Source organism: Molothrus aeneus, chromosome 3, assembly GCF_037042795.1.
Source record: "Molothrus aeneus isolate 106 chromosome 3, BPBGC_Maene_1.0, whole genome shotgun sequence".
Classification (NCBI taxonomy): Eukaryota; Metazoa; Chordata; class Aves; order Passeriformes; family Icteridae; genus Molothrus; species Molothrus aeneus.
In genome coordinates, this window is record NC_089648.1 from 5,464,357 (window position 1) to 5,491,822 (window position 27,466).

The 27,466-nt window shown below is 46.5% G+C and overlaps 1 protein-coding gene across 1 annotated transcript in view; it reads left to right on the forward strand.

Annotated features, from left to right (window-relative positions):
- Positions 1–27,466, forward strand: part of RALGAPA2 (Ral GTPase activating protein catalytic subunit alpha 2) — a 93,958-nt gene that overhangs the window by 30,954 nt on the left and 35,538 nt on the right. Inside the window, exons 23-37 of the mRNA XM_066546111.1 lie at positions 412–510; positions 745–900; positions 8,693–8,821; positions 10,032–10,160; positions 10,832–10,890; positions 11,190–11,298; positions 11,812–11,922; positions 12,256–12,324; positions 12,485–12,622; positions 13,072–13,258; positions 13,994–14,765; positions 15,029–15,100; positions 16,084–16,207; positions 16,984–17,139; positions 23,410–23,568. Coding sequence (XP_066402208.1) covers positions 412–510; positions 745–900; positions 8,693–8,821; positions 10,032–10,160; positions 10,832–10,890; positions 11,190–11,298; positions 11,812–11,922; positions 12,256–12,324; positions 12,485–12,622; positions 13,072–13,258; positions 13,994–14,765; positions 15,029–15,100; positions 16,084–16,207; positions 16,984–17,139; positions 23,410–23,568 — 2,469 coding nt within the window. The remainder of the gene's footprint in view (positions 1–411; positions 511–744; positions 901–8,692; positions 8,822–10,031; positions 10,161–10,831; positions 10,891–11,189; positions 11,299–11,811; positions 11,923–12,255; positions 12,325–12,484; positions 12,623–13,071; positions 13,259–13,993; positions 14,766–15,028; positions 15,101–16,083; positions 16,208–16,983; positions 17,140–23,409; positions 23,569–27,466) is intronic.

The window sequence follows — 27,466 nt, forward strand, 5'->3', positions numbered from 1 at the left end:
AAATGATTATTAAATGGGATTTAGTGTTAACACCTGGAGCATAAACATGGCATGGGAGGGCTCTGCTGTAAAGGAAGCTTTGTCTTGTTTGGTTTCCAGCAGAGAATCCTGTCCAATGACAAGAGAATTTAAATGGGGTGAGGAAAACAGTAGCAAAGAAAAAAGAAGTACAGACATTGGTATTTGTGTAAAGGCCCACAGTGTGACTCAAACTGGCAATGTTTGCTTTGGCCAGGGAGCAGCAGCATAGACCAAGCTTTCCTGGTGGCTTTGGCTGAAGTGGGAGCTCTGGATAGCCCCAGCTGTAGTACCTAAATATAAATAAAATAAAAGTAAAACATAATAATGCAAAAAAAAGAGCATTAAAAAAAGATACTGGTTTTATTAATGCTCTTCTTTAAAAATCATCAGATCCGAGACAACCTCGCTATCAGCGTTGACAATCAGTCAACTCCCTCTCCTCCTGTCCTGATCCCTCCTCTCAGGATATTTGCATCATGGCTGTTCAAGGTCAGTTCTGAAGTTCTCACACAAGAGTATTTTCTTCTATATCAGAGCTGAATGGGTGTGCCCTTAGTTGCCTTATTTTTAACTTCCACCATCACTGCTGCCCAAGACAGCGCGTGCCCTCCAAAGGCTCTTTGGAGCTGAGGTAATGCTTTGTGGGAGGGCTGCTGGGCACGCATGGCACGGGCTGGCTGGTGGGGGAGGCAAGGAGTGATGCAGGCTTTGTTGCTGTTGCAGGCAGCCATGCTGCCCAGCGAGTACAAGGAGGGCAAGCTGCAGGCGTTCCGGCTGCTCTGCGCCATGATGAGCCGGCGCCAGGACCTGCTGCCCAACTCGGACTTCCTGGTGCACTTCTACTTTGTCATGCGCCTGGGGCTCACCAGCCAGGACCAGGTATGAGCTGTGCTTCCTGTGCCACTGCTGAACCATGCCAGGGCAGCAGGAGATGCTGCCAAAACCTGCTGCTGTGGGCACAGCAGTTGTTCCGGGTCTCCCTGTCCTCAGGAATAAAGCGTTCGGTGCAAGGTGAGGAAAAAGCTTAGTTGGCCTGTTAAATGATGGTTGTCTCACAGAAGCAGCTCAGTGCTCGTGGAAACTCTAAGAAATATTCTTTGGACAAAATACCGACTGTCTAAGAGCAGTTGCATGTTTTTATAGCTATAGGAATGAGAGCAAGGGCTTGCAGCTCTGCTGGGGGTGGCAACAAAGGGCACAGGGACCGCTCAGGAAATCGTGGGAGTTACTGATTGTGCCTTTAGGAAACCAGACAGGTTTGATTGTTTCTGAGATGATAGAGGGAAAGAAGGAATTGTTACCAGGTTCTTGCCCCTTGGTTTCCCACCTGAAAAGTTAGAACATTTGGAAAACACTCCTTTTTATATAGATAAGAGTAGAGAGACAGGGGTTTTCTCCTGGAAAATCCTAGAAGTCCTGCTGCAGCTGCCCATCACTCCAGGATTCCCCAGGTATTTTGTATCCCTCACACTGCAATCCCTCCATGGTTTCCCTGGATATTTTGCAGCCCCACACTGCAATCCCTCCATGGTTTCCCTGGCTGTTTTGCAGGCTGCTGCTGCTCTTTGTTCTTGCTCCCCACTCTCGTGGCTGCATTTGCCTCTTGGTGGCACACTTGACCACAGGTTGGCTGCTGTGTGTGTGTGTCCTTCCCGCCTGCTTCCCTTAGCTGTGGAACTGGATGAGGTGTTAACTGGCAGTGCCTTGGAGCAAGGTGTTGATGGGAAGCAGGATCCTTATTCCTGCTCCTGTATTTCCAGGGCGATTGAGTGCTCGGAGAGTGGGAGTCTCTTTATCAGAGAGAGTGTGGGATCACTGGAACAGGGATCCTAGCATGCTTTCCAGGATTTCAGAAATAAAAAAAAACAACTTGGTTTGGCCTTTTTAACACAGAGTGGGTTTGTCTGCTAAGCACAGGCATAGATTTCTCCCTTGTAAGGAATGTTCACAGAAGGAAGGGTAGGAGGTGTCTCATGGAGGAATTTTCCTTCTGTATGGATCACTACTGCAACTTCTAGCATTTATGTTGGAAAGCCACAGAAAAACACCCTAGCTCCAGGCAATCACCTTGGCTACTTCAGAAGAGCTTTTTTAGGTGGTTACATAATTAAAAGTATTACAGTCAGGAACCTCTTTGACCTGAATGGTTTTCAATATTTTAGTTTGTGTGACAAATGTTTTTTTGAACTGTATTTCTCTTGTCACTCCTCACTCACTTAAGGATGCAAAAATAGGAAATTGCTGCTGCGTGGTGTAGCTTTTGGTGCTGCTAGAAAAACAAAACAATCTGATTTTGGATATGCTGTAAATGAGTACAGTGTTATTCCAGCAAGTGCAGCTCAGCTTTGCAGCCTGCTCTTGGGGGGTGCATAAAAGAGCAGTGTGAGGAGGGTGTATTTTATAGGAGGCTCCCTTGGCTCTCTGAGCCCTGGATGTAGCAATTAGCTCAGCAGAGGAGACAGCAGGGTAATGAGCTGCAGCTAATTTGTCCATGTGGAAGTGTCTAACAACAAACATCCCTGGAGAAGTGAACAACTCTGTGCAAGAATTGCATCACCTCTCCAGGTGGGAGCAGCCGGCTGCAGGGAGCGAGCTGCGGTCGGGGAGCACAGGAGGGGCCCAGGGTCAAGGGCCAAGTGACCATCTGTGGGGTGCCTCCCTCCTGAACTGCTCCAGCCTGTGGCACTGCTCTGCTGCTGGCCTAGTCTGGGCTTTTTTCCTGTTTTTTTTTTTATCAATGACATTCATTCAGGCTCACAGCTTCCCTCCCTGGCCTCTGGCGTTGAAGGAAAGAGACCTGGGATGTTCACTACGACACTGGGGGCTAGGGAAGGTACTTTACCCATGGTTAGGGGGTTGAAAATCAGGAAATGTTCCTGGGGAGTGGTTGGTAGGGATGCTGTGGGATAGCCTGCTGCAGTTTGCATGGGCATAGCTGCCTTCTGCTGCCAGGTGAGCCTGATGGTCAGAAAACTCCTGTTGGAGCAAGTGCAACCAGGTGTGTCCTTTGGTTTGGGTAATAAATGCAGCTTTATTAATCAACCCAAAATTTGACATTGCAATGCACAGGTTTTTCAAATACCTGAACCAGGAATAGAGATATATTTTATTGTTGCTGGCTGCTTACTGTAACATTACTTTTTGCTTCATTCACCTGAAAAAGTCGATAAGTGTCTCCTTGCTCCACAGCTTCCTCCTTTTTCCTGAATAACAAAAGGAATAAAACACAATCCCAAAAAGCTACCAACACTTCTCAGAAAATCAACTGTTGGCATAATTGGGATTCTTCAGCTGAGGTCTTTCTGGCACTTAAATAATCCTTTGAGGTTGCTGGTGGTTGGCTCCTGAGAATTCTGTGGGCTTTTGTGTTGCCGCTTCTTATTTCTGTCTAAATTTCTGCTTGTAGTCTGAGAGGAGAAACGAAGTGCAGGTGAGGCCCTTACCTTGTAGGGACACTGTAAAAAGAGGCAGGTTTTCAATCCTTTTTCAGGTTTCAACCCTCTGCTGCTCAGTGTCATTTTTTAACCAGTCTGACCCTATTACCATGGTGAGCATCAGTTACTGTGCCTGGTGACACCTGTCACCAACGCTGAGGTGACACCTGGCACTCAGAGGGTACCTGCAAAGTGAGCAAGGGGGTCACTTGTATTCTTGACTTTGGCAGTGAGTTTAACAAATATAATTTAAAGTATAGTCGTGCTTACTTGCCAGAGGACCTCTGGAGGAGGATACTTATGTTTTTTGAGAATATAATCAAAGGTAGAGACTTCAGAGGTTCTGTGTGGAAAGGACAGTGGATGGCCAAGGGAGGAGACTTTGCTGGTGGCTTTTTCAGTTCAGTGATATGAGGAGCAGAACAAACTTTAAATATGGAATAAGAGGAAAATCGCCACAGTCCAGCCAAGCTGGCAGATGTCCTGGGTGATTAAATGTCAGCACAAGCAGCAGGCCTGCCTGTGGAGCAGAGCCTGGCTGCAGCCAGGGCACTCAGCAGCTTTGTTTTAGTTCAGTTCCTTTTAGCAGTGCAAGGATGCTGTGGATGAGAAGCTCTGTCAGTAGAGATGCTGAGGTACCAGTGCCCATTGTCCCAAAGTTGTCCCAAAGTTGTCCCAAAGTTGTCCCAGAGCCTCTTAATTGTTCCAAAGGCACTATAGGTGATGAGGGAAAGGAAGCTGCAGCAGCTCTAAGCTTCTGTAGGAACACCCACTGGAGCTCTCTGTGTGGAAAATGGCTAATTTGTAATAGGAAGCATTTCTCAGCAGAGCTACTACCAGAGAAGTCATTAATTACCTGTTTGTGTTAACATTGGTCTGACATTAAAAAAAAAAACAAACCCAGCATTTGTGGGCTTTGGTATCTTTCTGCCTGACAGTGGAGGTACAACTGGCAGCAAAGAAGGCTTCAAGCATCAGCACTTTCTCGTTCTTCAGTAGAACCTTTCATACCCTTCATCTTACATGCACTGCACCTGTGTGCCCTCTGTTCCCTTTGGTGGTTGGTCAGTGCACCTGGGCACTGCATGGCTCATTGCTGTCAATCACAGCTGTACCCGTTGGGGGTGAGGCTGAGCCCCATCCCCACTCCCCATCACCACAAACTGAGTGCCTGCATCTGCCCAGTTGTCACTCAGCAGCCTGGAGCAGCAGCAGCTGTGTAAAGGTGCAATAAGTGAGTAGCTTTGCTTTTGTCCCCTGTGGAACGGCTGCTCCTTGCCTGAGTTTCTGCCTGATGGTGTTGTACAGAAACCATCATGCTGTTTAGATTCTTTAAACTGCCATTTAAAAGGAAATAACCTTAATGTAGTCTATTAAGGCTTAGATTCCCCTATTTTAGCTTCTCGAGACTTCTTTCCAATGGATGCCATGATTTTCTCCCTCTTTTAATCCCCCCCTTATCTCATTTCCTGTGGAAAATTTGCCTGTGTGCTCCCATTATGTGCTTTGAAAAAGTGTTAACAGACAGCATGTTTCCAGTAGGGACAAACAAAAGTCCAAATGCCAGGGTCTCATAGGAACTCTCACATCCCCTCTGCTTGCCCAGACCAGGCTAAGTGGGAAGTGCTGGATAAAAAAGCTGGAAGATTGACTGGGAGCAAGGGGGAGCCAGGTCCTGCCAGCTGCAGGAGCTGTGCACTCTGGAGTGATTTTGGTAGTTTTGTTCTTTTCTGTTTATTTTGCTGTAATTTATTTGTCCTTCCTAAGTTGCATCCATCCCACCCAAATTGTGCTCTTGTGGTCTGTCAGAGCTTGGAGCAGCGCTGCCACTGGTACTTGGGATTGATGTGCATGGGGACACAAAGCCACCTCCACCTTCCAGGCAGTGCCATGGCCTTGGCACCCACACCCTTGTACCTGGATCCACTGCGTGCTCTGTGTGTGCACAAACCAAAACTTTTATTCTAGTCCTTTATCCTATTGCTCTCCCCACTTGTGAAAGTATCAGACATGCTCCAAAATAGGAGAAATTAAGAAAAACTCCCTCTGTTGTATTCCAGCCTTGAGGGATTTAGGCTATAAAATGTAACTGTTTTGGGGTTAGGTTTTTATCTGGCACCTTGAAATGCAGCTTTCTGATAAATTAATCCTAGATCTCCTGAGGTTGTCAAAATAGTTCATAAATTTGTGTTGCAACTTAATTTTTCACAAGTTAACTCCTACCTGAACCTTCATGGTAGGTAGGAATACTTGGCATAAGTAAATAGAAGCATTATTTCCTTTAAAGTAGAAAAGTGAAGTCTTAAGCCATCTGTAAATTAATAATCTTTCCTGTGCTGTAGATCTCAGCTGCCAGTGAGGTGTCTGTCGGTGAGGAACAGAGTGAACTTTCAGTGAAAAATCCATGTTGTTCCTGTGGAGGGACAATTGGAAACATGAGGAAGGCAGCTGGCAGGCTATTTGGTTACACCTGTAATCTGCAAAATCTTCAACAAAAATTAGGTGAAGAATATTTTTGCAATTGACCTTTCAGTGAACTTGCATAAATTTATTTCGCTTACTCAGTGGATGTTTACGACCTTATAATTTGAATTACTAGATTAACCTACACTGAAATATGATGCCATTTATAGGGTTAATGCATTTGAGAAGGACATGCATGCAATTGCCCCCTCCTCTCCCCTCTTCCCCAGCTTTAACACCACAGAGCATCATTCTGAATTGAAATAGTCCATAATGGTCCTTTTTTTCACTTTTCTTTAACAACATGAACACTAAATTATAGCTGTGCAATTATGTAAACAATGGAAATGCTTCCAGAATGAATACTTCCTTTTAAATTTTCATTTTGTGTAATTGCTGAAAGGTTTGGAGCCATAATAAACCAAAATTATTTTACACATTTATCGTTCTAAAGGTCAATTATGAAAGAAGTAAAGCAACAACACTGTGCAGAATGAGTAAACCAATTTCCACGGCCATCACCATATGTTTTTCTTATGGCTTGTGTTTTCCAGTTGCTGTGTACATAGCATTCAATTAAAGTGATTCATTGACCAGGCTGGGAGCTGCTACCCGGAGTTTACGTTTGCAGGGAGGGGAGGAAGCCCGGCTCTGTTTGAATTACCTGATTTTGCCCTATCACTGATAGCACAGATGTCCTGGCTCCCTTGCTCTCTCACAAGCCTCCCTCTGCTGATAAGCTCCCTGAGCCCCCAGATTGCTGCCCCAAATCCTGTGGTGCTGTGAGCTGGGCTCTCTGCTGACTGGGAGAGGGGACAAACCTGGAAGGCTACCTGTGAGCGCTGTCCTGGGCTGGTGCTGACCCTCCCCAGGCAGGGGACAGCCTGCCCAGCCCCAGCTGAAGTGCAGTGACCCAAAATGCCCAGGGTGATGTGCTCAGTGCCTGGGGTGCGCCTGGCTGAGCAGGTTTGTCTCCTGCCCTCCCTCGGGAGATGCGTGTTGTGCCCTCCCTCCTGGGTGTGTGTCACTGCAGCCAGCAGCCTGCACTGGGAATTTGAAGGGAAGCCGAGGACTGCTTCAAGAGCTTTTCAAAGGGAATTTTTGAAAGGTTTCTTGCTATGGAAGATGATTTATTTTTAGCAGCTCTGCATCTCGTAACTGGCGAGTAAATCCCTGCGGCCTTTTTGGACCGTGCGTGCTGTCACAGCATTCGTGTGTGACAGTCATGTTCTGTGGATCTCCTTGCCCCTCTGTGGGAAGTGTTCTGTGCAGGGATCCGTGCCCTGGTGTGTGACAGATGGGAGCTCTGGGGTGAGGACAGGAGTTAATGCAGTTGTTTGGAGCAGCTCCCTGTGCCACCGCCTCCCCAGCCAGGTTAGCCAGGGCTCTTTTATTGTGGCACATGTCAGCAGCAGCCTGCTCCCATCTGCTGCCCTGCTCAGGGCCAGCCCAGCCTTACCTGGCCCTGCTGTACAGGTGTGCTGTGCTGGACCAGCACGGAGCGTTAATCAGCCCTTAATTATAACAAGGTATGTCCTTTGTTCTGCGCCGACCGAGAGTTTGCCACCCGCTTTATGAGCGGCTGCATCCATCTGCTCTGCTTCTCAATGTTTGCATTAACCCATATTGACTTAAAATGTATCAAAGGAAGTGATTAAAACAAGTTTAAACATTAACTTGAGTGGCATTTTATCTTATTCAGGAAAGTGAAAGCATTATTTGCTACTATGTTAAAAACTAATACTGTTTATTTGAATGTATAGCAGTTTCTTCATAGGATACTGGTGTTGCAAACACTTAGTGGAACACGAAGTAGGAGCTGTGCAGGTGTTGAGAGAGCTTTGAGAAAATAGTAGTGATGTTCAAGCATCTCTCTGTGAAGAGAAAATTGGGTTTGTCAGCTTTAGCTTCTGCTGTAGAGATTGAGAGGATGTTATGGGCGTCTCTAGCTCAGGCTGTCTTTGACACATCATGAAACCAGTAAGGATGGACATGGAAAAGGGTTTTCCTTTTGCAACTTTTCAAAATTTTATTGAGTGGAAAAATAATTATCTACTCAGTATAGAAATAGGTTGATGTAACTCTTCAGCAAATACAGTGTCACAGGTAAAGGATTATATAGATTTTATGCCTAATTTGAAACCTGCTGAAAGCTTGCAGGGAAGAAATCTTAGCTCAAATATAGGAACTTTGCTCTGGTTTGGAGAGACTGTGAAGACTTAAAATGTGGAAGGATTAGAGATGAAGGGCTTATCTGGAATGTGCTCTGTACCACAGGGTGATGGTGAGCAGAGCTGAGGTTGCTGCTCTGTTCCTTCAGGGCACCTGAAGCAGTGAGCAGGCCTGGGGGGGGCAGCTCATGTTCTTGTGGCATGGAATTCTGAGGGATTTGAGGAACTCACTCCTCTGGACTGCTGCAGTGCTTCATCTTAAGTCCATTCAGTGTTTGGATGCTTGAATCCGAAGTCTTGTTTAACAGGATGGTTGTGTTTAGGCACGAAGAGACATGAATGGCGGTGTGGGCTTTGAACAGGAATTTAGGGCTACAAATGTTTCCAAAATACCAAACGCACTTTGGCTGCTCCACACACCTGAAGTGGGAGGTGGTGATTACATGGAGGTCAGTTTGCACACAGTGCTCTGGGAATTTGCACCAGCGTGGGACCAGGGAACCTCAACGTTAAATCGTCTCGAACCTCAAAGTTAAATCTTCTGACACTTTCCATTTTGCTTTCGGGCTTCCTGGCTTTTCTCACAGGTGCCTTCTCTTGCAGGACATCCTGAACACTGTCATAAAGCACTGCCTGCCGTGGTTCTTCTTCCTGGGGCTGCCTGGCTTCACGATGCTGATCGGGGACTTCCTCGGCGCGGCGGCGCGCGTGCTGAGCGCGGACACGCCGGAGGTGAGCGCGGCTGGCTCGGCACAGCCACGCTGACTGGGCTCTCAGGGGGATACCGGGGTGGGAAATCCTGGGAAAAGGCAACACACTGGTGCTGCAGAGGTGTTGTATCCAAAGGCTGAGGTGTGAGGAAAGCATGTCCTGCACACCTGCAGAGCCCCGTGAGCGCCACTGCAGTGAGCAGACAGCGAGAGAGAGCAGGGAACTCTCTGGGTGAGGCAGCATCTCAGGCTAAATGTCAGCACTAACAGAAATGTGACTCTAAACGATCAAATTATCGAAGGATAAGTAAAATAGCAAGTCAATGAGGGGTTGCCAAAATAAAGGTAAAGGTCTGGCAGTCCTGGGAGAGACAGGAAAGCTTTGTTGCATGTGAAGCACCAGCTCATGGGGGACCTTTCAGTCTGTTCTGGCTCAGGGCTTTTGCTGCTGCTCTTGACATTTGTGTGGCTGAGCAGGTGGCCCTGTGCAGGGCCACAGCCCTCTCCTGTTTCAGCAGAGCTGGAATGGTTTTCCCGCCACACTTCTTCCATCAGCCCTCAAAGAGCTTGGTCAGCCTCACTGTTGATCCAAAGCTTAAATGCTAATAAGAAATGGATGCTCAATTTTCCAGGGAAAAGCCATAAACCAAAACACCCCCTTCCATTTTTCCTGCCTGCATAAAACTGGGTGTGCATTGCATTTTCAACATTACACAGTAGTTAATGTGTTTATAGCTTGTGCTGTGGTGCTTTTGATGGCTCTGTTGGAGCAGGGATCTCTCTGCACATTGGTATCACCTGTGCAGCGAGTGTGAGTGATCCTGTGCCACAGGATCACCTCACAGCAGTGCTGGATTAGTGCTTCACCTCCTCACTCAGCTGTTCTTCAGGGGGTTCTGTACTTCCTGTTGGCATCAAAGGGCTGATTGTGAGATTGAGTAATGAGGGGAAGTATTAAAGATGTAGGATGTGTTCAGGAGTGGGGCCAGCTCAGCCTCACGAGGAGAACAGAGCAGCACAGCAGGGAAAGCAGGGGCAGGAAGGTGTGTGTTAGGTACTGCTGGGCTGTATTCCCTGGAACAGCTGAATGCAGCATTGTGAATCTAGCAGGCTGAGTATGGCAGTGCACACTGGCCTCAGAGCTGGGGGCATCTCCACATGTGAAGGGTTTTCAGTGGCTATTTCAGGGAATATTGTTTAGTGACTATTTCTGCCTGCTTGCCCTTCACCAGGCTCCCCGCTCCGAAGCTCACACCATCCTTGGTGCTCTTGTGTGCTTTCCCAACACCTACCAAGGAATCCCACAGTTGGGACCCATCTCAGAAGCTGGTGAGAGCATCACAGGAACTGGAGATTTGAAGGTAAAGCCACATTTATTGTAAATCCTTAGGTGGCCTAACCTGGTTTCCCTATGCAGTGACTTCATTCCTGCCCAAGTGGTTGCCTTCACACAAATCTCTGTTTGATAAACGTGAGGCACCACAGTGATCCACTGCTCAAAATTAGGGATGGCTGGTGAGGAATCTCTGAGTTCCTCATGTGTGGCCTGAGGAGGCAGAACCAAAGGGAATGCAGAAATGCCTTCACATGCTTGGCTCCTGTTCTTGCTTCTTCATCAGGCCTTGGAGAGTCACTGGAGGTGTCTTAATTCTAAAACTAAGACAGTTTTGTCTTTTCTGTACTAAATAATACCCGGAATTTTTCTTAACATGTTTTGGTTAGAACCTGAACACTACAGTCTGTATGGAGTGACCACCACTTGTTGTTTGTAACTGCCCCTTGACACTGTAAATTAATTGATTTCCTCTTGCTGCCTGTACATTAGTTGTAAGCTGATTTGATTTGTCCTCAAGGACCTGTGTGTTTGAGTTGTAATCAATGTTTCTCCCTTGACAAAATACAACTGGCATGAGGTAAATATGCTTTAGCAACAGATGAGGAATTAAAGTGTCTTCACCTGTAACTATGTGAAAATTAAACAACTTTAAAGAAGATGTATGAAAAAGATGCTTATTCTATTTTGTTGTTTTAGTGGTGCCTCATAAATATTTTATTGAAGAATGCCACAGAGGAGCCATGTGAAGCTGCAAGGTAAAATACTGAGTTAAAGAAATGGGAAAATATAGAATTGGTTAGATTGGAAAAGATCTTTAACATTATCAAGTCAAACCATTTATGGCTTGGAAAAGTCTTTTTTGCTGCTTATCTTCTGCTGCTGCCTTGTGGTTTGGTCCTGTGATTTTGAGCCTTACTCTGCACCATGAAGGTGCTGGCCTGTTGTGCTGCAGGGGAAAGAGAGATCTCATCTTTGTGCATTTTTTTTCCTTTTTTTTTCCCCCCTAAATATTGCTCTAAATCTCCTGACCAGCTCACTTTTCCTTTTCCCAAAGATGCATAGCCATCTGTGGCCTCGGCGTGTGGATCTGCGAGGAGCTCACGCAGTGCACAAGCCACCCCCACGTGAAGAAAGCCATCAATGTCATAGGTGTGACACTGAAGGTATTGCTGTGGCGGGCTCTGATCAGCATGCTTTGGGGAAAAACAGGCATTTCCACTTTGCAAATAATCACTGATAATCTGAGGCACTGAAATAATTCAGTTCATGAGCCACCCCCACGTGAAGAAAGCCATCAATGTCATGGGTGTGACACTGAAGGTATTGCTGTGGCGGGCTCTGATCGCTGTGCTTTGGGGAAAAAAAGGCATTTCCACTTTGCAAATAATCACTGATAATCTGAGGCACAGGCTGCTGCTGTGGTGTCCTGTGCAAGCATGCAGAATACTTGCAAAAATAACCTGTGTGCCTATAGACTGCTTCCCCAGCAAACTCACATAAAAGATCACACAGACAGTGTCAAACCTGCTGGTTCCTAATGCTGACCATGTCATCTCACAACACTAATGTTTTTTTATTCTTTGCAAAGATGCAAAATAATGAAACTTAGAAAATCTGAATGCAGTGTATTGTATCTGAATATTTTATTTGGCTTTTAATCACCTTTTTTCTTGCAGTTTTCCAACAAGCTAGTAGCTCAGGTAGCCTGTGATGTCCTTCAGCTGCTGGTGTCTTACTGGCAGAAGCTTCAGGAGTACGAATCCTCCCTGTGCCGGAAAATTACGGAAGTACGTCAGATTCTTTAAAATGTTTGTATGCAAAGTTGTCTTAATCCTTTCCTTGGGCAGCTGTGATTTTGTTAACTCCTCCTTTTTATTTTTATTGTAAGAGAGGTACTTGCTACACTCCCTGGACCAGTGTAGGTCCCTTGTTTGTAGTGACTTGTGTGCAAAGTGCTCAGTAAAATGTTCTCATTGGTTGGCACGGGCAGTTCGGTGCTCCTAGGAAAACTTTTACCTGTTCCACACCCTGTGGAACTGTCTTCCACACCCTGTGGAAGGTCTGTCTCTGCAGAGGAAGAAGCTGAGTGCCTTTCTGACACTTGGTTTGTTTGGCTGCAGATCCTGGTGGCCACCATCGCGTTCCTCCTGCCCAGTGCCGAATACTCCTCCATGGAAGCGGATAAGAAGGTGTGTCACTAAAAAGAGCTGTCTCCATTATTTTTGCTGTTTGAGGGGGGTTTTAAATGAGGTTGCTCCTAACCAGAGCTGAATTTTAAACTTTCCAATTCATACTCTAAAGTCTGGGTGAATTTAATAGAGTGTACCTAAGCACCGTGTTCTTGTTCAGTTCATAGTTTCACTGCTGCTTTGCTTGCTGGACTGGTGCATGGCACTGCCCATGAAAATGCTGCTGGAGCCCGTGTCTGCTGGTGCTGTGGAGGACCAACATGCATCCAGAGCTCCTTTGCTGGATTATATTTACAGAGTGAGTAGGGGGAAGGAAGGTGATTTACTCTGCCTGGCTGTTTAAAGATGCCTTTCACACATCCAGAAGGCAGAGAAGCAGCTTTGTCAAGCACTAGAAAATCATGTCATCCAGGTGAGAAGCTACAAATGCAAAATGTTAAGAAGATAAGATTAGAGATGTAGAACAGATAGGGGATGGTGAAGACAAAGGCAAAATGCTTAAAACAACAAGCTGGGGGAAATAATCTTTGCAGAAATATTTGCATTATTTGAAGTGGGCTGTTAAAATACAGAGCAAGCCCTGAAGTGAGCTGTTAAAAGCACAGAATCAATGCAGATGGAGACTGTTAATTTAGAAATGCTGAATTTGGACATGGGTGGGTCGTGTAGTGTGTCAGAACTGGGGGTCCTGCTCGCTGGGTGTGTTGGGGACTGTCCCAGGTTGTCACTGGCTCCGTGTCCCTGCAGGTCCTGCACTGCTGCATCAATGGCTCCAGCACCTACACGCAGCAAAGCCACTATGTGCTGAGCCTGGCCGACCTCTCCTCCTCTGACTACGACCCCTTCCTGCCACTGGGGAACGTCAGGAGCTCCTCAGAGCCAGCCCAGTGCCCCTCCTCCACCGATTTGGGCAACCTGCTCACCGTGGCTGAAGGTAAGGGCGTGCCCAGAGTGTGGGCTGGGCCAGCATGTGTGTGCAGCAGTGGGAAACAGTGTTCCAGGCTCCATCTCTGCCTTGGAAATGTGCTTCTCCTTACTGCACGTAGCAGCTGTTCCTTCAGAACTGGGCACAGCTCTCCCTGGATGAATTCCAGTTGCTTCTGTGGTAGGATGTTTGAGTTCATTGCCAACGCTGCTCCTTAGAACAAAATTATGTTTAGAAGGTGTAAAGGGAAGGAGAAACACTGTAAACCACAAGGAAATAGTTTTACACTGAATATGAAAAAACCTAGAAATGAGCAGGTTTCTGGCTATAAAAGGAGTAACGTTCCCATGGGAGAAGAGGAGGCACAGCAGTAGCTCAGAGCACAGTCAGTTTATGAAATAACTGATGGATGTGCCTTTTCTGAGGGGACCATCTGAGCATCCAGGAAGTCTCTCCTTGCCTCACTTTTCCACCTGCCAGGGATGGAGGAGCATTGCTTTGAGATGTCATCTCTGGTTTGCCTTGGCTTTTCTGCCATTCCACCCTCCTGTTCTGAGGGCTGTGGGGATGTGGTGAAGTAAAATAAAACTGTGGAATAGGTAGGATTTCTTGGAAAGCTGTTGGAAATACTTCCTTGAACAGGAAGGATCAACAGGTCACATAGGGCTGAAATCTGCAGGTGCTCCTTTTGTGTTGCCTCTGGCTGCTCTTACTGATCCATTGTGTTTTCCCTGATGGTTTCAGAGAAGAGGAGGAGGAATCTGGAACTGATCCCTCTCACAGCGAGGATGGTCATGACTCACCTGGTGAATCACCTGAGCCACTACCCGCTCAGCGGGGGCCCCGCCATCCTCCACAGCCTCCTGAGCGAGAACCACGACAATTCCTACGTGGAGTCCTCGGAGCTGTGCTCGGAAGTGTTCCGCAGCCCCAACCTGCAGCTCTTCGTCTTCAACGACAGCACCCTCATCTCCTACCTCCAGATCCCCGCCGAGAAGAAGGCGGGCGCCGAGCCGCCGGCGGCGCCCTCGGACGTGCGGGTGATCGTGCGGGATATCTCAGGGAAGTACTCCTGGGATGGCCGGGTCCTGTACGGGCCTCTGGAGGGCTGCCTGCCGCAGCGCAGCACGGCCACTGCCTTCGCCATCTCCAGGGACCCGCAGCAGCACGGCCTTTCCCAGAGCGACGGCTCCCAGGTGGAGGAGGGAGAGGACGCCCTGGACCAGCTGCTGGAGAGGATCGGGAGCAGCAGCCCCGAGTGCCTCCCGCACCCGCAGCGCAAGCTGAACGAGCCGGCGCCGCCGCCCTGCGGGATGAGCGCCGAGCAGGAGCGCGCCATCACCGAGGCCCTGCTGCAGCAGAGCGCCCGGGAAAGCGAGTTCATCCTCAAGTGCGGCTCGGACTGCAGCATGAGCGTGGCCCGCCAGGAGCCACCGCCTCCTGCCCAGCCCCAAGCCTCCTTTTATTTCTGTCGGCTGCTGCTGAATGACTTGGGAATGAACTCCTGGGATAGAAGGTAGGAAGAGAGGATCTAGAACGTGCTTCAAGTACTCTCCTCACTTTTTTCCCCTGACACACTTAAGAAAGTGAGGCTCATGTAGCTGGGGGTAAAAGCAGAGTTTTGAACTTCAGTGATGATTTGATATACACACCAATAAATTGTGTATAACAATAATTCTAAGAAATCATATCATGCTAATTCTCTTAGCTGTTGGATGATGAAATACTGTGTCTCCACTGTGTTGCATTTGCCTTCAAACCTTTCCTATTTCTTTTCAGAAAAAGCTTTCATCTGCTGAAGAAAAATTCAAAGTTGCTGCGGGAACTGAAAAATCTGGATTCCCGCCAATGGTAGGTGATGTGTACTGAACACACCATTGATAAGGTTTGTGTTTCCCAAGGAAGAATGAGTCACCAGAACCAAAACTTCATTCCTGTTGAATCCAAATATTGGTATGAAAAGTGGACTGTTTGTTTCTCCAGAGTTGTGTAGCCTGAATGGAGAAGCCATCTGCGCTGACACATTCTCTGTGTACCAAGAACTCCAAATCAGTGGCAAAGAATAAGAGATTTTTTTTCAAGTTTTCTTTAGCCGAGAGGGGAGGGAATCAAATTGATTGTGACCTGGGTACAGCTGATACAAAACAGTATTTTGTACAGAGTGATTTCTGTGTCAGGAGCAGTACTTTGAGGGGTAATCCACCCAGAACTGCTCCCCAGCCAGGAAGTGGCAGAATGAAGTTCTGAATGTTACAGGGTTTTTTTCATTACTTGACATAGAGCTGTTTGAAAAACATCTGCAGCACTGCAGAATTCTGAGTTTCTTCTATCCCAACAGTTTCCACATCAAATGCACTTTGCATGTTTTCAGATAAGCCAACTGTCCCTGTCAGCCTTGTAGAACTTTGCCCAAGGTCTGAAAGTCAATAATGCCCCTTCTGCCTAGTATGTCATCACCCTGTAGTTAAAATTCTGTGGGTCAAATTATGCTCCCATTAACACCTGTGCCACCTCGCTGTCTCTGCAGTGCTGCACAGATCTGAGTCATTAACCCTGTAATTAGAATTTGGCCACCAGTTCTGTGGCTGATGTACAGGAGGACCAGGCTTGACTCTGCTCTCAGAACTGGGGTGTCTCTGCAGTGAGCTTTTGGTGGCCAGAAAAGGGGAAGAAATCCGAAAGTGAGTGGTGTATTTGTGTGCATGAAAGAAATTGACACACAGAGCTAAATGTGGGCACCTGGTCATATGTTTGATTGGAGTGCTGGGGGATCTGAAAAATAGTTTTGAGTTGAAGCTTGTTTAATTTTGATTTCTTTTTCTACCCTGTGGCAGCCGTGAGACTCACAAGATCGCCGTGTTCTACATCGCTGAGGGACAGGAGGACAAGTGCTCCATCCTGGCCAATGCCAGGGGAAGCCAGGCCTATGAAGATTTTGTGGCTGGGCTGGGCTGGGAGGTAACAGCCATAATTCAGACAAGCTGCCTTGTTGCTGGTGGCACTACACAGTTTTTAATTAAAAAAAAATATTAGCTACACACTGATGCATAGCTGCTTTTAGCTCTTGCCATGGTCAGAGCACAGGGGTTCTTTATGACATGTGTGGGTTTAGTTTGCTTTGTCAAAGTGGTGTGTCATAATCTAAATGCCATGGACATTTTGGTGTTTGGGAAATCCAGAGTAGCTGCATGTCACATTTAAGGATCCAAGTGCCACAGCGAGATGCAGCATCCTCAGGCTGGTGCTGTTGGGAAAACAAACAAGCCTTTGGACTCAGGCTTGACTTCAGAGAGGTGTTTCTTCTGAATGAACTTCTGGAATAATTTATTCTAAGGGTGTTTTTTCTGTACAAATATTCAGTTTCTTTTGCAGTTTTGCTGTTTATTTCTCTCTGCCTTTTGTGATGCTCCTGGCAGTGGGAGCTGCCAGGCCACAGAGCCCTTAGCCAGCAGTCTGTGGCAGAATGCTGTTGTTTCCTTGCTGCTGTCTGCTGGAGGAAGGTAAAATAGCTGGGTAGATAATGACTCAGAACCTAGTTCAGAGAGATTTAGTTTTAGTAAATGTCAAGTACAGGCACGGGAAAGACAAATCTAACGGAAAGATCGCAGAGCTGTAGGGGAAGACTTTCTCTGGGATAGCTACGGAAACCTAGGGCGGTGATTTCATTAGAAGCAAATCCTGCTGATGTGTCAGTGCTTTCAGGTGGCTGCTCTTTGTGCCTTTGGCTCCCTCAGGTCGACCTGTCCACGCACGGCGGGTTCATGGGCGGCCTGCAGCGCAACGGCAGCACGGGGCAGACTGCGCCCTACTACGCCACCTCCACCGTGGAGATCATCTTCCACGTGTCCACCAGGATGCCCTCCGACTCGGATGACTCGCTGACCAAAAAGGTAAAGGCTTTGCAGTGTGTTTCCATCAAAATCTGAGCTGGGAGCAGCCTTTGCTGGCTGGTCCTGGCAGGCCGTCCCTGTGTTGCCACGTGGTGCTTCTGCAGCTGGGCTAGCTGAATTAAATGGCATCTAAATTCTGGGTTCTGAAACACAATTAACATTTCCATGGTAGCCTCAAATGCCACCGTGGGTAATAATATTAGCAATAATTTCATTTGTACATTGTCTGCCTGCCAAAACTGCTGTAGGTCGGTAGAACAAAGCAACCAAATGCAGCATCATCAAACTGTCCTGTGGGGAACAGCGAAGGGAAAGAGGGCTGACAGGCTCAGGAGCCCAAGCTCAGAGTTCAAGACAGCAGCCAGTTAGGCACAAGTCTGACAGGCAGCCTCTGCTTCAGACAGCCAGAACCCAGCACAAAATTCTGTTGGTATCAGTACTTAATTGTTCATCTTTCCTAGCGAGGTACAATTTCAGGTTATGCTGTTTGCCAGCTGCTGCTTAGACCCAAAGATTTTTGGGGCATATGAAATCTCTGCCTTTTTAATTAGGATGGGCAGCTTGTCCTGCAGTGGTTGTTAGCATGTATCAGTAATGCTGCAGCAGCCATCCAGCTGGTTTCAGAATTATGTGTGCTTTTCTTTGAAATATGAAGGTGGAATCTCTGATTACTGGTTCTGAAAAATTGCCCAGTGTTTCGTACTAAAGTCAGATCCTGTCTTTTTATTGTGATATCTGTCCTTAAGAAAAAGGAAAACCAGCAAAATGACATGTTCCTCTTCATGGATGCAAGGCTATGGAGAAAAGTACTCTGAGTGCTTCAGGAAGGAGCACTGGGGTAGTGGTGTTTAGGACAGGGCTGTAGAGTCTCTGTGACCATACCAGTGTAGGACTGTTTGTATTTTTATTATTCCTGACCAGTATTTGTCAAGCTGCTAGACCAAAACTCCAGTGATCAATGATTTACAGTTGCCCTAGGCAACATATTCCATATTCCTGTGCTCCACTTCTTGCACCACGAAAAAATCTCTGGTAGTGCCTCCTTTGCTTCAATTTAAGCCCATTGGTTCTTATCCTATTTCACATGGATATGAAGGGCAGATTATTTTGCAGCACACTTGTGCATGTCTGTGAACTGCTGCCATGCCTTTCCCAGACTTAGTTTTCCTACACAAACTGTGGCCACAAAGGGAAGTCCAACCTTCCCTTGTAAGTCCTGGGTTTTGTGAAAGCCTGGCAAAGACACTGGGATATGGTCTGGCTGTTGAGTAATTCATGACCTGGGAGAGGAGAGCACAGTGTGGCAGAGCTACCACAAGAGGAAGAATGGGATTTAGCTGCAAACAGTCCACTTATTCTCCTTATTTTCATTTATGTTACGGGTTATCACAGGCACTGAGGGTCTCGTTATTCTATTTGTCTTCCCTGTGTTTGCTCTAAGAGAATTCCTTCTCTGAGAGAAACAGAAACCAAAAGCATTTAGTAGCTGTCAGTCTCCAAGTTTTGTAGTGCCAGGAATCCAGGCCAGCTCCAGCACATGCTGCCTACAGAAAACAACTACAAAGGAATTGCTCTGGGACCTTTTCAGAAAACCTGAGATCTGCTCTAGGAATGGAACCCTGCAGGGATCAAACTGGGAATTCCAGTGAAGGACAAATCTCTGAGCAGGCTCATGGACCCGAGGAGCTGCAAGGAGTGGCTCAGACCAGATGGCTTCCAGAGGGCTCTTCAGTCATCATGTACTCATCCATGGTTCCACTCACACCAGTTTCATCCCATTTGTCACAGCTTCTGTTGTGAGCAGACATGCAGTCCTGTGCAGATGAGCAAGGATTGTGGGCAGATTTTGCAGACCTGCAGCTGTGAGTGGAGAAAAGGTGCATTTCAGAAGCACTGCACTTTCTGGAAGGTGGACAGTTCTCTCAAGGGCTTAGGTCCTTGCCTCACATTGTTGGGGCAGAATGTCCAGGTTAAAAAGATAATTTCTTACTTCATATTTCTTACTTCTTGCCATCAATGCTTTTGTTTTATGGGAGAGTGGGAGAGAAAGGTGGAAGCCCATGGCATTCATTCGGTTCCTGCTCCTACAGCTGAACTGTGCCTGGTGATACAGGACAGTGGTGCTGGGAGGAGAGAAGTTCATCAGGATGCAGTGGGGGCCACAGCTTCTTTTTTCTTGCCCTCCCTCTGGGATCTAAGGTCCCCCTAATCTCTGAAATCTTTGTGATTGCTGGAGTTTCTTCTCTGCTTGTTTTGCCTCAGACCAAGAGAGGCTTCATCCCTGTCAGCACACTCCCAGCTGAACAGAAGGACTGACCACCTGCTGCCCTGGGGAGCCATAGCAAGGCCATAAATTCTGGGGGCTGGGGAATTCAGCAGATGTAGTAATTTTACTTAAATATGTTATTGTGGTTCTTTGTTTTTACTGAATGCAAGGATAAATTGAGTTCTGGTATGAATTTCCCAGAATAAGTGCATTTCCACTGGGGATGAGCTTGGCCCCTTGTTTTTGTGCAGTAGAGCTGTGATTTGCAGTCTGCATTTTTTTATTTGAGATACATGCTGGTATTATATTGCTAATTCAGGAGGGAAGAAAGGAAAAAATAAGAAGAAAGAAAAACCCCTCTCCAAATAAGTCTTGGCCCTGACAGAAATCTTTCCTAGTGGAGTAAACAAAATTCAGCTGATCTCTTTTGCTGCTGCAGGGTTCAGCATCATTGGTTCCAAACTTTATCTGTCTGTCTTGTGGCAAGAGTGAAAATCAATCCCAGGAATGGCATCCTACAGTCCCTGTCTCCTTTTGCTCAAATTGTGCTTAACGGTTTAAAGATGTGCTGCTGAATTTCTCAGTGATTTATTTCATCTTCTCCATTGTCAGAGCAGAACTTTTTCAATTCAGAAATCTGGTTGCAGCCCCATACTGAACTCTTGCTCCTTTGCTGCAGAAATTTGTTAGCTGGGGCTAGATTAGATTTTTAGCAGCTAATCTGACTGCTGTAGGGGTTTGCAGAGTGGGGACAGAGCTGTGCTATTGGATTTGTCCAATTCATTTGACTCCAGGACTATAATTGCACTTATGTCTTACAAGGCTTTTATGGCCTCGGGCTGGCGAGCAGCAGAAAAACAAATTGGCAGTGATACAGTGAGAGTGAAAGGGAATGAAAGGCACACATTATCAGTCTCCAGGCAGCCCTGCTCTGGCAGGAAGTTTCTTGCTTAATTTACAAATAAAACTTAGATTTTAGGATGGGCACACAGTCAGCCAGACAATGGGGATGTCAGGCCCCACTGTTACTTAGCGAAAGTAGCAGCCATGCCTCCCCAAAAGCAGGAATTCTTCAGTCAAACAGACGACTCCTCTCTGGAGCCAGCTGGCTGTGTAATGCAATTAGAAGGGAAGGGAGGTCATGCCGGAGGTGTGCACCGTGACCAGTGTCACCCACAGAGCCCAGGGCCTGGGCTGGAGAGTGCAGCCCTGGGCAGGGACAGCAGGGCTGAGCCGGGCCTGAGCCTGGGGCCCTGTCCCAGCACCCCGTTAGCCAAACCAGGGCCAATTCCTGTGCCCACCAAAAATTCCTGTGCACCAGGGAGGACACGCTGCCAGGGCCAGAGCTGCCTTCCCTCCCTGTGCACATCACTCCAGACTGCTGTTGGGGTTTGCTTCTAAAACCAATCTGATTTCATGTCTGCTTTGGGATTTTTTTTTTAATGTAGCTTTTCTCTTTATTCCCCCCCACCCCTAAACTGGGTGGGGAGTGCAGCGTGGAGCTCTGGCTCTGCACGCATCAGCTGTGGGGCTTTGGACATTTCAGCACAACTTGCTGAAGTCCTTCAGGGCACTGAGTTTGCCCCACAGCTGCTGTTTTGAATAAACAACACAGGAAAATAGCAGCTGGCTTATTGTCACTGATGAGATTATTGTAACGGCTTTTTATCAATGGAGTTACCTCTCAGTAACAAATATTTTTGATTAATGCCAATTTTTTTCCCTGTAACATTATACCTTGTAACTGTGGTGCTTAAGGATGTGTGGCTTCAAAACAAGGGCAGTAACTCAAGCTCTAAAACAAGTTGCTGGCACGCACTAGGGATTGTGGCAGACTCATGAGCACAGCAAGTGTTGGTTCAGCTAAGTTCCCTTCTTCACTGAATTTTGTTCTGAAGGCTGCAGTATCAGTACAATATCAGTACAAAGTGTTTGATTATTATCAGAACAGTTCCTTGGGATTTTAAAAAGGGTCCCTCAAGCAGTATTTGGACATATTTTGATGACTGTTTTTATAGCAGTATGTGTTGTTTCTCACCCCAGAAGCCCTAGAAGGCACAGCAGTGCAGAGACTTTTCTTCAAAAGAGCTGAGCTGGGTTTGTGAATTATCCTCTGCACCTGGGCAACGGAGCTGCCTTATGGAATTTTGTGTCCACATTTATTTCTATTTCAGCAGAGTAAGGTTTGCTGGGTGCCCCCATTGCAGGCTCTCTGTGCAGGGAAGCCAGTGCCAGAGCTGGCTTGGGCTCAGCCTGGCAAACGTGGGCACTTCCAAATCCCTGGCGGGGGTTCCCTGAGCTCAGCTGGGCTGAGCTGGGCCCATCCTGGAGTGGGACAGCCTGGCCAGGCATCCTCAGCATCTGGGACCTGCTGTGCACACCCAGATGGATTTTAGGGGTGTGTCTGACTAAACCTGACATCTCCCTTCTGATCACTTTGGAGGTGACCTGGCTGCAGCTGGTCACGGAGAGTGAGATCAGGGTTTTGTCCTGTGTGTGAATTCCTGCTGCTTTTGGTATGTGTCAGTTTGTGACATTCCCAACGTGAGTGTTTTCTTGTGTGTTGCTTTGTTTTTACTAAGCTTCTGCACAGATATCAAGGTGACCACAGGAACAGCAATTTCTACTTGCTTTGTACGTGTAAGAAGCTCTAGTAATAGTATTGTTAATGTTCCCATGTTTTTCCAAGATAAAAATGGTTCATGTTTTCTTCAAACAGAGCTAAAATTACCTTTATTCCATGGGTGTAAATAAAACAGAATTATTATCTTCTGTTTAATTTAAAATAAACTGAGAATCTCAGTCCTTCTGGGAACTGAGCTTTACTTCATTCTGCTGGAACATGAACTGTAAGCCAAGTTCACAGTTGTAACTTTTAAAAATTTTTCACAGTGTGTTGGTTTTGCCACGTTTCTCTCGTGACTGAGGGGTCCAGTTTGCCACCAATACGGAGGAGTGAAAGTTTTTCCTTCTAAAGGCACTGCCTGGCTCTGAATAGGGAAGCCTCATCAGCACAGCGTAGGCTGATCCAAAGCGTGTTGGGGTTAGTTGTTATTTACCAGTGAAAATCACCACCTTCTTTTCCCTTTTTTCTCTCCCCCTACACAGAGTGAAGTAGCAGAGCTTCGTTTTGGCTTCTTTGTTCGGTCTGTTGTGCACATTGTTCCGGGGGTAGCACCAAATTGGAGGGGGGGGGGGTGTCTTTTAAGCTTTAAGTGGGACTTAAAGTCTCTTTATGCTTGGAGCTGGCATTGTGTGTGTGGATTACATTTTAACTTTAAAGCTTACAGTTGAAACCATTGTGTGAGGCTTGTACGTGATTGCCAAATAGTTTTTGCCATCTGTTAGATCACCTCCAGCTCCTCCAGCAGCAGAGCAAACACACACACACACAGAGGCTCTCAGAGGCTTTCTGTGTATGTCATGTTTAAATTTTATCTGTATTTCATGCAGCTCTGCTCCAAATGAAAAGGTGTAACTCCCACAGTATTTCCCGTTCTTCTGTACTTCACACTGCCCAGATATTTTGCTGACGTTTCAGGCAGGAGACCCCTCCAGACACAGTCAGTGAGGAGATGTTTGTGGATAATAAATTCAGTTATAGTGGTTCATGACAGGCAGTTTCTTGACATTCTGAGTCAAGGCATTTTCATATTTCTGTGACAGCTGCCTTATTTTAGCTGGAATACAATGCTCCGTTGGTTAATGCTTTGTTCCAGTAATTCAGTTTTCCATCTTAAATCACTGTAGGTAATGTACATTTACATATCATGCTAATGGCTAGTTTGATAATGACTTAATTAAGCCATCAGACAACAATGAGTTCTAAATGAAGCAAATTATTGAGCCGATGCTTTCATGAGCAACTGGAGAAAAACAATATTTTAACTTTTCCGTAATGAAATATTCCTGCTATCGAGCATTGTAATTCAATTTGTGAGCCGTGACCCCTGGTGCAGCGTGGTTATCACAGGGATTAATAAAGAGCCAATTTGCTGTTGCAGCTCCGTCACTTGGGGAATGACGAGGTGCACATCGTGTGGTCCGAGCACACCCGCAACTACCGCAGGGGCATCATCCCCACCGACTTCGGGGACGTCCTCATCGTCATCTACCCCATGAAGAACCACATGTTCTTCATTGAGATCATGAAGAAACCCGAGGTACGTTCTGGGTGCCTCGCTGGCCCCGCTGTGCTGTGCCACTGAGCAGCAGTTGTGTTGCTTTCAGCTGGGCTCAGTGGTTTAGAGTTTGGGGGTTGTTTTTTCCCAAATTAGCCTGTCCATGTCAGGTGAAGGATAAGCTGAGCAATGAGCTGACTTTAAAACTGGACTTGCTCACGGTGATCAGAGTGATTGCTCATTCTTTTTATAGCCATACTTAGTGCTGAGTGAAACACTCCAGAATACTCAACCCACAGAAGTTACTGGGCAAAGAACAGTATTTAAGCTATTGTGGATGTCCTCTGAGGCAGTGAAAGCAAACCATTCATGATTTGAGTTCCTTGTGTGGTGCTGGGTCACTGCTGTACACACAGCACTGAGCAGAACCTCACACGTCTGTGGGACTGTCATTGTCACCTGACTGGGTGGGATGATGCAGACACTGGACATCCTGTCATCAAACAAAGTATGAGAGGTTCACAGCTGAGACTTTTTTGGGGAAAAAAAAGCATTTTTTTGTGAAACGTCAGAGGTGTGTGTATGTACATCTGTGCATGTGTGTGAAAAAGCCACCGCAGTAAATACTAGTCTGGTACATTATGGATGCAAAAATATGTGTAAAATATACTTTGTGCAAGTAGTCATTGTGATAAATACCCTTAGCCATATAGGAGGGACAATGTTTGTCCAAAGGAGCAGCCAACTGTGGTAAATGCCTCCATCACATTCCATATTGACCAGGTGTAGACACTATTTTTTGAGTTGTGCGTGATGGAGTTGTTGGATACTGACAACCAGTGCTTTGTCAGTAGACATTTCAAACTTGAAAATTTTCTAGTAGTGGGCTGTTGGGTGTTTTTTTTACATATGGTGTTGAGCTGTGCGGTTTAGTTTTCGAGCATTTTAGCTTTTAGCTTTTTTTAATGTTCCATCAGGGAAATGAGAATTTAGCGTTAGGAACACGCTTGAGACTTCTCTGGAGCGACGGAGAAAAGCTGTGTCATCTTTCATATTAGTCAAAACCACCCAACGGGCAGCCAGAATAAGAGCTAACTGGAAATTTAGTGTTATCCCTACATTTAAAGTACAAACCATTACAATGTAATAAAATTAATCCAGACATTTCCAGGGCAAGTGTGGCTGACCTTTTGTTCACCAGCTACTGACCCCAGGGTGAATGAACGAGCCTTGCAGAGAGAAATGTCTGTTGTTTGGCTTCAGTCCCTGGCATTTAAATTGCATTCCCTAATCGAATGAAAAGGCTGTCCTCTCTATCAGGTTACAGAATCCATGGCAACATTTGGCCTTTTATATCCATAATGTTAGCCTTTTTGTTTGCAGCCAAGTAGAGACACCTGGAGCAATGTTAACATTAACCGCTTTAGCATTAATAGCTTCATTATAGAAGAATTTCTGATCAGATAGCTGTTACTTTTGTTATATTGCTTCAGCTTGTATTGTTTTCATTTTTGATCTCCCTGCTTGGCAACCCGGCAATGATTTGCAAATTTTTTTGTCTTGATTAATTAAGCAATATAATTATCAGGAACTGTGCTGCAGTCTTTGCCCGACAAAGCTTGGGAGGGAAGACAATAGTAAGTCTGTTAGTGTGAATGCATTCCACGCGTCACAGATGCACGAGGATATTGGGAACAATGAGAGGAAAAGCTGCCTGCGAGAGGGGACAAAGCATGCCAGGCAAGCTCCGCACTGCACATACCGCCAGGGACATGCTGCGGGTTCCCTGGGACACAGATGCCTCGTTAGATTGCAGCTCGTCATCAGAGATTAATTCTCAGCCATTTGGTACAATAATTTACCCATTCCCCACTCTTTTAACTAGTGCTGCTTGCTGTAGAGGGGAAGTCTTTGTGCTCAGAAGGTTTATTTAACCTTGCCTACTTTTACTGCGGGCAACAGAAATAATGATTTTGCTGTTGGAAATTGGAACGAAGCAGGTGTTTGCAGTGGGCTGAATATTAATTTTTGTTTCACGGATAACTTGCAGTGACATTTGGAGTACTCACAGAAGGGGATCTTTCCCTCTATTTTTTTTTAATTGATTCCTGTCAAAGCGGGCTGTTTGTTTGTGGTGGCCACTGAAGCCCTGCTCTCGCGGGCAGGGTGTTGGGTGCCGGACTCGGAGCGGAGCCGAGCGGGGAGCGCGCCCTGCGCGTTCCGCTGGCCTCCCCCCAACCCTTGTTAGGGCAGGGCCCCCGTGCAGATGGAAGCTGAGGAGATGCAGCTCCAGTGACTTTAATGACCCTTGGCGAGGCCACTGTGTGTGCTGGGGAATGAATAATTCCGAGCCCTGTGTGCATCCGGCTCGGATCGAGGCGGGCTCCGAAGCCCTCGGCTCTGCTGCTGCTCCTCTCCCTGGCCAGGATACACTCACCCTGTCCCTGGGTTACGTCTGTAAATTCTGTGGTGCAGTGGTGAGAAAGTCTGCCCCGCTCCCCAGCTCCTGGTGAGTGTGAAACTGTGAATGCAAGTGCTGTAAGCAAAACCTACTTGTCCAAAAAGCCCAGCAGGGAATTTCCCTGCCCCAGTAGCATCTGCTGATCTGACTTTACATATCTGGTATTTGTGTGGTGGTATCACTTCAATACTAGTATGTACTTAACGTCCTTATCTGTATTTTTTGCATTCTTTTCTCTTGCTGTCGATGCTTCCAGACAGTGCATGGGATAAAAATTTCACTTAAAAACATTACTGCCTAGAGAGGCAAAACTTGATGCTCCATAATGTTATCATTTTGGTGGCATTGATTTTCCTCTGTCCCCTTCCCTTCCAACTGCCTGGATAGTAATGCCAGCAGAAATGAAAAAATTGAAAACAAGGCAAAACCACTATGGAAACATTTTTCACTTTTCTGTTTTATTGGAGAGTGGGTAATTATTTTAAGTAAAGGAATGACAGAATAAGTGTGTGCACAGACAGCTGTCATTTCCAGATGTTACATTTAACCAAAATTTCTTCTGTAATTCATTGCCACTTCTAATTAGAGGAATTCCCTAGATGCAGGGGATTTATATTATTCCCTTTGTCCATTTATTGAATGACTGTCACAGTCACCCACAAGCAGTTGGAGAAGAATAATAGAGGGTATTTATTTATGTGATAAGCCTCTGTACAGATGGAAAAAATCCGTAGCTTAAATATTGATAATTGTTGCTGGCTTCTGTCTAGGGCTTTAGTTGGGGGGTTATTTTTTTTTTCATTTTGAGTCTCTGAGAGGGAAATTAATTTGAGTACTTGCAAGTACTGAAAGTTGTGCATTTAAACATCAAAATTTTCTGGGTTGGGCAGGCTCAGGTCTGTTTTGTGTCTGCAGTTCTGGACAGGGTTTACTTTTAGAAAGCATCTCTTGTTCGTAGTGTGGTCTTTATCTGCAGAGCCTCAGGTCACCAGAGGATGTCACACAGGGGTTTCCTGTGGAGATGGCCTTGAAGGAGCAGCATTTGGGCACCTTGACCCACTGGGCCCACTTGTGCCTGTCCCCACCCTGTGTCCTGCCCTTGAGAGAGCCCCTGCTCTGTCCTCTCCTCTGCCTTCCACACACCTCCTGATCTTGGACCAGCTCAAGGTTTTTTTCTCTTCTATGAAGTCCATGGAAGGAGTTTATAGAGGATTATCTGAAGTAAATACGTGTTTGCAAAGCCTCCTGCCAATGCTGGAGTCAGCCAGTGAATCAGGGTCTCCTGTTGGGATCCCAGATGGAAAACAGCTCCTAATATTCACTGCCAAAGGCATATTGATGGCAAATTCATAGATGGCCCCAGTTTCTACATGTACCAAGTTTGTGCTTAGCCAGCAGAATGTTCTGAGACCTGTGTGTGTCTGTGCAGTGTGCTGAGGGCAGTCACGGGGGATTTAAACACTCGCCAGCTTGCGAGAT